At 39.5% G+C, this 11870-nt stretch overlaps 1 protein-coding gene across 1 annotated transcript in view; it reads left to right on the top strand.

Annotated features, from left to right (window-relative positions):
• The first annotated feature begins 743 nt into the window (after positions 1-743).
• lsamp (limbic system associated membrane protein) overlaps positions 744-11870 on the top strand; it is a 610217-nt gene continuing 599090 nt past the window's right edge. The window contains exon 1 of the mRNA XM_058633310.1: positions 744-996. Within this exon, the coding sequence (XP_058489293.1) occupies positions 933-996 (64 nt within the window). The 5' untranslated portion in view covers positions 744-932. The remainder of the gene's footprint in view (positions 997-11870) is intronic.

The raw sequence follows: 11870 nt of genomic DNA, 5'->3' as shown, positions 1-11870 counted from the left end.
ACGACGCAAAGATATTAGCAAGAGCGTCACACCACAACAATTGCAAATATGCCTCCATTTCATTACAGTTCTGACACATGGATATTTGTAATATGTGGCAATGGACAAACACACGCAATAGCCCATTTGTTATAATACTACACAGAGTAAGCGACTGGTTGTCATGAGTAAATAATGTTGTGGGGTTTGAATTGATGGCAAGACTGGGAACAAAACGCTTGATTAAAAAGACACAAACAGGATATTGATTTAACAGTTGTATCATATTCATTTCATATGTGCAGTTTATGAGCTATGACTATGAGCTATTTTTTTGCTCACTTCATGGATTGTTTTATGCTTGGCATGTCCACTTTATCTGGGCTTTTACAAGATATTTTATTTTATTTTATTTTTTTTAAGTATTATTTTCACTCATCAGGAGACATAACAACTGTCCCATTATGTGACAATAAACCACTTGGGTGAGTGATGTGATCAACCTTCTGTGACAACAGGTGAACCTAACCTCCCTGGATGATATCTCCATGGCAACCTGAATTAACCTTCATGTTTTCCACATGAAACCCCCTCGAGATAGCTCACTCAATACAGGGTCGGGTGGGCTCTGCCTCCGTGAAAACACTGCTCTTTAAAACCACTAGATGGCAGGCGAGACCAAGCTATAGGCGCCCACCACACATTTCGTCCAGCGTTTGGTTCCAGCACCTGCTGTGGTTGTAGCACCTGCTGTGGTTCTTCTCTCCCCGCTGCCGCCGCTGCTGCCGCTGCCACAACTGAGAGGTTTCTCCTCTGAGGCTTTATTTCCTGAGGGCACATCTTTAACTGAAGCGTCGAGGTCAAGATTCTCCCTGCGGACACCGAGCGTCATCAGGAGAGCCAAGTTTTGCTGTGAGGAGCGTTGAGCTGTTGGAGCTGATTAAAGGACAAACATGCCTTACTTCTGGATTTACAGCGTTTGGATCCCCAGCATCGCTTTCCTCTTCGGATTTCAAGGCAAGTGACTCTTTAAAAAAAAAAAAAATAATAATAATAATAATTAGCAGTTCTAATCTCTGTATAGTCTGTGTAACTGCTTTTGTCACGTTTTCTCATATTTACATGAAAATGCTGATATTTCTGTTGCACATACATGTAGTTCTGTAAAGGCAAAAACAACAACAAAAAAACAAACTTACACTTCACCAAAAGAAGAAAAGGGAGCACACCTGTATGCTTTGGAATGTGAAACATGGCCGTCATGCCATGCCAAAGAGCTCAACAGTCACAGTTAGCTGATAGCCCATAGTAGATATATTGAGCTTTGACAAAGACTCTTTTGTAAGTGTTATAAGAGCAAAGCCCCAGGTAACTCTGACACAAAGTTTGAAGTTCTGTGAAGAGGAAAGGATCTGAAATCGGAAGTCTCTCCTAACAAGCTGCATCTTGTTTGTCCCGCCCTGACTCCTCTGACTTGGATATTTGAAAGTGAAATTTCGAGTAACCTTTCCAGAACTAGAAAATCAAGTAATTGCTGCGTTTTCCTTGAGCCCATCCGTGTTATTTAGCCTTCACTGAATCTCTTATCCTTTCATTTACATCACCTGACCTCACAGATGTCCTTTTCACTGGGCTAATTGAGCTGATTTGGACCATGTCAGGGAGCCCAGAGTAAAATCAATTAGGTTTTTTTTTTTGTCTTCCAGGATACACTCCACCTGGAACAGTGTGTACTGTGACCAGAATATTGGATTCACTCAACACTGTTGTGATGTTGGCAAGCTGCCTGAATAGTGTGAGGTGCTGGATGGGGAGGAGGAAAGAAAATGTAGAGAAAGCGTAGTGTATGATTTTAAAGAACAAGGCACAGGGCACATAAAGCTAATGAGCGATGCCAGTTAAATGACTTTGTCCAGCTTCCTTCCATCGTGCTACTGTTCTACCTTCGACACGTTACTCTGCAACTCACTGGCCTGTGCAAAATGTGCAGCTTAATCGTTATCCCTGGTGTTTCATCATGAAACAGATGATGATAAATTGTCTACTTAACCATAATCTCATAAAGCCCTTTTAGTCTCTTTCCCAAACTTCTCTAGCCCATGCATCTACTTTTTATTCAGCTCATGTTGAGCGTGTTACCTGCTCTGAATTTTAAATTGAAAAGGCTTGACAAGATTTCTCATCTCATTTGACTTTGCTCTAAGTAACTCGCAGAAACCAATAACTCACCAACTGATGTCCAACTGATCAGATCAGGTTCCATCAGATCTCTGTCAGGTGACTGCGGGCATGTGATCGACAGTCGCTGAACTGTTTCTTGTTTGGATGTGTCTCCTAAATGCAGAGATTGTGTCTTTCACTCAGAGCTTTGTGACATCTGGGATTAAGCAGCTACTGTCTTTCAGTCTTTGTCTGAAAGATGGCGTTGCACGAACGACATTTTCCGCAAGAAACAGAACTTTAAATCAGGTCAGAGATGAAGTACAATCACATACGTCCTCAGAGGTGAAGAGATCAGACATATTTAATGACTGCTTTCAGTTTTAATGGCTCCTGCTTCGGGCTACACCTTTATAAAGCTAATGTGTTGTATAGGTTGTGCTTCGGTGAGACTGAGATATTTTAGCTGTCAGAATGAGCCTCAGGAAGCTGGAGAGCAACTGAAAAAATCGAGGTGATTAGGAGGTGAACTTATACGAGAAGTTACGTCAGGATCTAGTGGTGTAGCGTATAACTCTGCTTGTATATACAGTGTCCTTATATGTCTAGGTCTTTATATAACAACCTTGTTCATTAAATGCTGCACCATCTCACATAAAAGCCACATGCACTCCCAGATTTTTGTCAGTTTTGTCAGTAGATTGGCGCTAACAACGGTGAAAAAACAAATCTGCTCGGCAAATGAAACAAACTAAAGCCCTTTTTATTTGATTTAACGGGGAACTGTTCTCTTCAAAGGGCTGCATGAATGCTTTGATCGTCTTATTTTCCTCCTCATCAGGACACCACAGATTTTCTCCTTTTTATTAAGTGACAGTTTGTAGTTTTCATTAGTAGCTGCTGTGCACGTTGCCTTGAGAGAAAAGGTAAAGGGACATTGAAAGAAACTACAAAGGTGACAAATGATCATCGTTTTCTGTCTGCAGCTTTGAAAAGGTGACACGTTTTTATAGGTTGTGCTTCACTGAGTCTGACATACCCTAGCTATCAGAGAATCAGCCTCAAGAAGCTGGAGAGGAACTCCGAATAGTAACCCTCGGTCCTTTTTCCCAAAGTTGCTTCGTAATTCAGCTTTTATTGTGAAATTTTTGCCGGGCATTCACAGTGTATAACAGTTTAAAAGAGTTTTGTCTAATATAAGTACACTACTCTTTCAGTTTTTAGATATTTTATGATGAGATGATATGACATAATGTGTAAGTGAAAAACAAGGAAAACGGAGGATCTGGAAATTCACTTAGAAGTTGTTGAGATCAGGGAAATGGTGAGATTTTTTTTTTTTGTGGACAGTTCTGTGGATGTGGACACCAAAGGTTGAATAATGTGGGATTTCAGCAGCAGTATACGTAGATTAAGAAGCTAAAAAAAGAGAGTGGAGCCTGCACCTGTGATATTGACTTCTTTGGATTATGCCCAGTGAACAGCAGCTTTTAAGGAGGAGCTGTATGTGAATGTAAATGTTCACATACAGCGATTCATAGCAGGAAAAACTACAGATGATCCACAGTGAGGAAATGAGCGTCCTGCCTCCTGTGTGCTCAAGCCAGGTGTCAACTCCTTGCCTGGAGATTCTCTTTGGAAGATTCTCCTGCTGTTGTGAATCCATTTCACTTGAACCCACCGTGTTTGTCACATGTAAACCAGCAAAACTCAGAGATTGTAACGATCCAATGACGATCCCGGACATTGTTAGGACTTCATGTCTGAAAACAGCTTGTGACCGGTCTGACCTTTTAAAGGACAGTGTGTGTAGAGGTAGGGGCATAGCAGCTTTAGTCATCAGATTAATAACTGAAAAGCAGAGTTGCACAATATGTGCCAAGAATAATGATATTGCAACTATTTTGACCGATTACTACAATTGTGGTATGATTATGATTGGTGCGACTGATCATTTTTGCATCTTAATGGTCATAGTAACGAGAAAATAATCAAATCACGATGATTTGACATTTTTGGGCATCTATCAACAAACACCATTTTTTCTTAAGAGCTACATTTGGGCTTGTGAATTCCATGCATCACTGCATAAATTCATAATGCTGCTGTTTTGTCACACATTTTATCTGAATCAAATAATTGCTGTGACATTCAATTTGGATATCGCATCTGTCTATATTTGCGATTTTGATGAATTTGCCATTAATTTTGCAGCCCCACGAAAAATGATCGATGCAGGGCTCTGCATATATTAATATAGTCACACCTGCTGAAATAGCAGTGATAGAAATGTGGCGCAGCGCAGGAGGAACAAGATGAACAGTCCATTTTCATTAGATTTGCCTCCTGTCATTAGTTGTTTTGATTATCAAGTCATCATCTGAGCAGTGGAATCAGTTCTTCTCCCAAACCCAAAGAAAAAATAAGACAACTTTCACACAACAGTCAGTTTTATACAAACCATTATCCCAATGGGAGCTCTGTCCTGGAAATCAAATGGAAAAAGTGGATTTTCAGACTTGGATGGAAAGCAGTGAATGTTGTTTATAAAATGTTATGACTTTGAGTCTTCAGAGTTTGGAAACAACCACGAAATACAGCAAGTGTGTTTTGTGTGTTCACTATGGCTGTCACTGTGATAAAAGCTTTGAAATTTAATCTTAAACCCGTTTTGCAATATATACAACTGTAATATGAGGAAAAATTAAAAATCGGACTGAAAAAAAAGTGATGATTTGGATAACGGCAAAATTCTGTGTTACATTTGTAAAACTGTTAAACAAACGGAACAACTCACCACTTGTAGTATATATTTGAAATGTACTGTATATACCTTGGGGATAAGACATATTGGACACTCTAAATTGGCCGCAAGTGTGAGAGTGGATGGTTGTTCGTCTCTATATGTGTCCCTGTGACGGACTGGCAACTTGTCCACGGTGTACCCTGCTTTTCACGCTATTTCAGCTGAGATTGGCACCTGCTATAGAAGGTGAGTGAGTGAGAGTGAGTGTATTTGCCATAAAAAAAACAACTTGCACTGGAAGAGAATGGCCCAGTCTACTGTCATTCTTCTCTATACCACAGAAAATATTTTTTTTTAGTAGTTGTTCATATAATTTTGTACCATTGTGGCTACAGAATTCAAGTGGCTAAGTAGGACATTGATTCCTTTCACAGTACAAAATAAAAAGGCTGGTTTTTATCGCCTTGAGTCACAGAAGCCATTGGTCTGGTAACAATCATCACCATTATTGCAGTGACAGTTATTTTTAGATACTTTGTGTTTGTGTCTGTGTGTCTGCATGTGTATTTGTTACCTCTTTAGGACCTTTTTTATTTTGGCATAAACAGTGACCTTGTCAGGACCAGTAGTCCTCATGGAGAGTCAAAAAATGACTTGCATCACGAAAATGTAGAATACATTGAAACCAGTACAGACTGTGAGTTTTTAGTAGAGTAACAAAAGTGAAATGGCATATATTCTGTTTGCAAATCACCAAATTTCCAAACAATCTAAGGGGAAAATGCAGACTGAATGCACATTCGTGAGTACAGTACATGCACTGTTTAGAAGTTGAGCGTAATATGACTGTAATGCTGGAGACATTTGAATATCTGTATCTAACATCTGTTGGTGAAAAGCTGCATGTTGCAGCTGACCATCTCTCACCCTACCCTTCCCTTCCAAGCATGTAGTAGAATCTAGGGCTCAGTCATGTTTAAGCATGAAAAACATGGTGGTCCAACATGGTGACCTCTGTGAAGACCAGCTCATTCTGTGGTAATTGTTCACTCAGACACGTCATTATATGCTTTTTTTTATATATTCCATTTCTGCTAAATGGAAATAATTTCACCTAAATCTTACACACTGGATCTTTTGATATGCCATGAGTGGTTGAAAACTTTCCATTTTGATACACATCATTTCCTCTCTGATCTGCGGCAGGCTTAAAAGCAGGCATTTCTTCAAACACACTTTGACTGTCATGTTTGGAAGTACGAGACGAGAAAGTGCTGTGCTAAAGTGGCTGGTGTCATTTTCAGTGAGGCCTGCTGCAGTGGAAAGTGGGAGGACCACAAAAACTTGAGAATCACCAATTGATCATTTAAACAAACTTTCTCTTAATGCAGTATGTGGAGAATCAATTTGTTCCTGTGTCTTCATTGCTATTACCTTTCACTGATGGACTGTACATGGATACACTCGTACACCGATGTTTAAGTTGACAGGGTTTTACATGTGATAACGTCTAAGATCCCCCAATGTGACCAGTTACCTCCTTGGCTTCTATGCTAGGGGACCAGGCATATTACTAGACATGTTTATGTAAATATACAAGATTATATTTCCATCTTCAGTCCCTTGGCAGGTTTATGGTAACCCAAAGACAAATAAGACAGGAGACACACCAACATTGACAGCAGTAAAGACTGAGACAGGTTCACACCTCACAAAGATATTTTTAGACCCGATCTCACACACATTAAATATAAAAAACATGTTACTGCAATAGTTGAGTGTGTTTTTTTGGGTGATAAAGTGCCAAAGTGCCAAGCATTAAAGTGCTGAGGATTTCATGCTAAAGTGCGAGTGCTATTGCCGATCTCCTTTTTTCCAAGGTGCTCGTAATATTGCACATGGTTTTAAAGTGCATGGGTAGATTGCACAAAGCCCTACCCATTTGTGTACATGGTGGTCGATGTAAGCACCATTACACAACAGGAGTAGGCCTCATTAGGGTGTATGTACAGTAGATGTGACATTCTGGCTTGTTTGTAGTCATAGTCGTGGTTTTAAAAAACAGACAGAGCTTTCAAAACATAGTCATAGTTTCGGAGGACAGGCAGAGCTTCTGACACCACAAATCACGATACAAGCAATTATACATGGTGGTGTGCTTGTAACCATTGCTGTTTGAATAATGAATAATTGGTACATTGTCTGATGTTTGCCGGTATTTTATTCCAGATTGTGTGCCTCTGATGGACGTCACTATTTGACTAAATGTGGTCTTTCGTCTGGGTTCATTGCCGTCTCCTCTTGTTATAGCTCTGGTGATCCGTCTGTTTTTTATTTTATTTTTATTTTTATTAATGAATATAGCTATTTAATAGTGGGGGTGCAAGTCCATTCAGCACTTTGTAGATGAGACAGGTTCCAGAAAAAAATTAGAAATGTTAATTATACTACATTAGCGCAGGAAAAACATATACATCGGTGTTGGTTATCGGCCCAAGCACTGCCAATATTGGCATATTGTTTCAACACAGAATTTTCAAACTTGCTATTTTGAAAAATCCAAAACCAAAAGAACACACACACATACAGTAAGTGGCATTTGGTTGATATATATGAATAAAAAGACCAATAAATCAAACATTTTTGGACCCATTTAATTTGTATTCCATCATCTTAATAATAATATATAATTTTTCTGTGCCCGTCCTTCAGTAGCCTGGCAACTATCAATACAGGCTTTTCCCTTCCTTTGCTTCTGTGTATTGATTTACACTCTAGGAAACGAGAGCCCTTAGTGAAAGTTTGCCTTATGTGGACTTCTGCTGCAGCCGGTGAGCTTTTGACTGTTTTCTGGGATGTAACTGGGTTTTGTTGTTCATATTGCATGTAGTATGTCATTTTAAGTAATTTTAATAAGCTGGTTAAGGGGTGTAGGTCATGTTAGTTAAATAAAACTAAAACGTGATGCATTTGAAAGACTTGCCTTAACAACAATTGTGTAGTTGAAATAATTCAATCATTAGATTTACTTGTATTTAAATGTGTTTACTTTTGATATGCTTTGCAGCTAGCTATATACGTACATGGTCCATGTTTGGTCATTTAAAAGTATATGTGTGTAACAGTGAACCTCTCATAGTAAATTATTCTATAACAGGATAAAAAAAATTGCGATGATTCTGAGTGATATCTTTTGCTTCTGCCTTTTGTTCTTTTCCTTGGGAGTGACAAAGGGGAGGCTGTAAATCAGTGATTGAGTTGACAGATCTTAGATGGTTGAGAGTTTGATCTCAGTCTCCTCTAGTCTACATGCTGATGTCTCCTTGAGTGAGACACTTAACCCCGAATTTCTTCTCTTGTGGTTGTGACTGTGTAGATGACAGATGTGTGATAGGAAAAGCAGTGCATACACTGCAGTTGCACTGTATTCATGTGAATGAATGTAAAAAGGGTAAATGGAGCTGTAGTAGAGTTCTCAACGTGCCTGAAAATGACGACCCGACCAGGCCCACGGATCTTTAAGCCCGAACACGACCCGGCCCGCAGGTCGCATCATCTGGGTCTTCTGGTATCGGCTGCTGCGCAGTTAACAGGCGGGACTTTGGAATTTCGGCCACAGGAATGTTGCAGCTTTGTGGAAATCGGTGATGGACTTTTTTTTTTTACCTCCAACCGGTGCTCATGCCATTGACGCACGGCTGCCAACTGTGCAGTATCGTTGGCATTTTGCTGGCAGTGATGTCTGAGTCGTTCTGCCCATCCCAGCACAAGATGCACAGTGGGATATTTGTCCCCCTCCAGTTCACACTGAGCATCATAATAGACTCCAAAAATGACACTGACATGCCCAAAGTGTCGGGGGTTACGCACGCAGCAGCGTCAGGTCTGCCCATCTCCGTCAAGCAGGCAGCCACATTTACTCTTCACCACACGTGAACAGCGATGATTCACAACAGACGAGATATAATTTATAACCGGCAAGAAATGTGTTTTATGAGCAGAAAAAATTAAGCCCGAAGCCCGGCTCGACCCTGACCCATTCGCATATTTTTTTCGGACTGAACCCGCTGCGAACTCTAAGCTGTAGGTGCATTTGCTGTGTCTTGTACTCGACTGTCTCACTTCATGATCATGATTTCATTGATCTGAAGATTGCAGTGGGACACCTTTTCTTCACATTAAGTGAATGTCTTGCTGTGTGATTTCTGTTCACTGAATTTTGTCTCATGGAAGAGCTTTATTTTCCAACAGCACAGTGTGTACCCGCTGTAATGTGATGTTCAACATGCAATTCTGAATCAATGTTGTCTTGATGCAGTCCATTGAGCCTCCGCTGCTCAGTGAGCATATGTTTTTGTGAACACTTTTCTCATGCTAATGTCTGGAATATAATTGTTGATTGGTTAATTTATCATTCAAAGAAAGTTCAAAAGGTTTGGATGTTTAAATACGAGAAGCAATGCTTCAACAACAATGACTCTACAGTTAAAAAAATCTATATTTAGGGATAAAGTTTGATAATTAAAATACTCTTTTGAAACTCCTCATCAGTGTTGTAACATTCAATAATCTGTCACTGTGATTTGTTTTTTAAAAACTATATCTAACTATAAAAAAAATATCTGTATTGTTAAAGTATTGTTTCTTTGTTTCCAAATGAGGCTTGAGCTGCAGCAGCAGCTCTCTACTCTTCTCAATTCTTGGGTTATTATACTCTTTTGAAGTATGAGCCAACTTATAACCATCACTGTTTATTTATCATGTTTCATTGACCAAATTATTTTTGCAAGGCCCTTAAAAATTAGATGAAGGGAAATGTGAAATCTTTCTTCCCCTAAATTAACCTTGGCTGGGAGGTGGAAGGAAAGGAAGCTCCCATATGCTGCTGGAATTGTGGCAGTGTGGCAGTGCGCTCATTTGCAGATTAGTACTAAAAACACCTGTATTGTCTCTCACATCACGCCACTCTCCCTTCATTTCCCTACGTGCAGTGCACACACAATAAAAATATGCTGTCCATGGTAAAAAGAAAAAACGCTGTCCATGGTACTGAAACAACACATTGTCTCAAACAAGTAATTCTGGTAGAAACAGAATATCAGTTGCTGTTTGGGAACAGACTCGCACAACAACCCTGAATAAATAATACATAATAATAATTGTAAAAAGGTTTAGGGCCAGTCCTCACAAACGCACAGTTCAAGCAACAAATTCTGTTATACTTATCAGAAGTGACCACAGAGTCCTGGGTTATTCTGTCTTTGCCTTGTCTTACTTAACTTAACAATTATTTACTTTTGCACCAACTTGGTAAAGGTAAGTTAAAAAGGTAAAATATAGGTGATTAGAGTGCAGCACCACCATGCATAGGTGGCAACAGCAGGAATAGCATTGGATTGAGAACACTTATTGATCTGTTTGACTATTAGGTTTTTTATTTTAGGAACCTAATTGTAAAGAAAATCAAAGGCTATAACCTTTCCCTCCACAAGAACTTTTCTCATTTACCGGAGGATTTACCAAGGTAAATAAGTTTCTGCTAGCCACTGTTAACTGTCTTGATTGGTTAGGGAAGGTATAAACCCACGATACAGTATTTTTCATTCTCATCTCTATCTTTTGCTCCAGCTCCTCTCTGTTCATCATCATCTCTCACTTACTACATTTCCATACAATCACTTTGCCGTTGCATCCACAAGCAGGGAATTGATTTATTGAATGAAGTGTGTCTGCCTCCACTCCACTAGGGGGCAAAACACCCCCGGCCAGCTTGTTAGTATAAGGTGTTAATCTAGTTTGTTCATTCAAAGTCTTTCTACCATTCATTAACAGTTATTTACTGTATAATATCAGTTCTTCTTCTATTTGTCTCCTCAGTAATACAAATACAATAACTTGTTTTTACCAACTGTGTTTCTATTTAGTGAAGAGACTCTTGACTTTATTCTTTGGTTGCATTTAGGCTCCTAAGGAATGTGAGGAATGAGGAGGCAAAAATGGCAGATAAGGGAAAAAGAGACTGTCTAATGAGACTGAGATAAATGTAAGTCATGGCCATCCTTTTAATGAGAACCAGTCTGAAGCTGTATTCTTTCCTTTTTATTCTGACCAATTTTTCTTTTTTTTTTAAATGAACACAGATAAGCAGAAGCAGTAGTTATTTATATGGTAATTCCCCAAAGGCACACGAGACAATCGACCACCCATAGTTTAGTTGAATAGTAATTAGATGTTTTGTATGACTCAGGTGAGTGTCGGCTGTTTTTCTATCGATGTTTCATTAATCCATGTGTGGCAATGTAGGGTTTGAGGGATGTGATGCCTTCAGAAACCAACCATTCTTCCCAGAACCTATTGTCTTCCTCACTATGTGAAAGTGAAGGCACAAACCCAGTGTTCACATTAATTGATCTGTCCATTGGCCCGTTGAGGCCTCTTTACCATATGAATGTTGTGTGTATTTATGCTGTGTAAAGTGTAAACAGAGCAGATGCAGAATGCTGTAGCATTAATGCCCATGAAATAAACGTCATTATTCTTTCGATGGAACGTCAGATGCTGGAGAGGTCCAAGAAATATAACACCTATTGAGCAGTTCAGTGCCAGACGTGCTGATTTGTAAGATTTATTTGAATGTTGATATTGTCCAGATGAAGCATCCCCCTCCTCTGTGCCATTTTTTGCGCATGCACATACTGTTTTAGCTTTGACTTACTTAATGTCCATAAGCAGATGAGCCATTTCCCACATCTTATACCAGCAGCACACTGCAGGACAACACTACACTGAAACAGAGCAGCCTAACAGATATAAAGTCCAGAGATTGGCCACGAATCTTTACAGTTTGAAGCTGATCTCCAAGAGTGCACCGTGGTCTGCCCATAAACCACTAAAGCAGCTTGATTAATTGAAACCATTAATTCCCACAGGAAATGAGTTAAGCATTGTCTTTTTAGAGCTGTTGGCCTTCCAATAGGTTGAGTGA

The sequence above is a fragment of the Solea solea genome, chromosome 7 (genome assembly GCF_958295425.1).
Source record: "Solea solea chromosome 7, fSolSol10.1, whole genome shotgun sequence".
Lineage (NCBI taxonomy): Eukaryota > Metazoa > Chordata > Actinopteri > Pleuronectiformes > Soleidae > Solea > Solea solea.
Note: the sequence above shows the minus strand (reverse complement) of the source record. Positions and strands in the feature narration are given on the sequence as shown.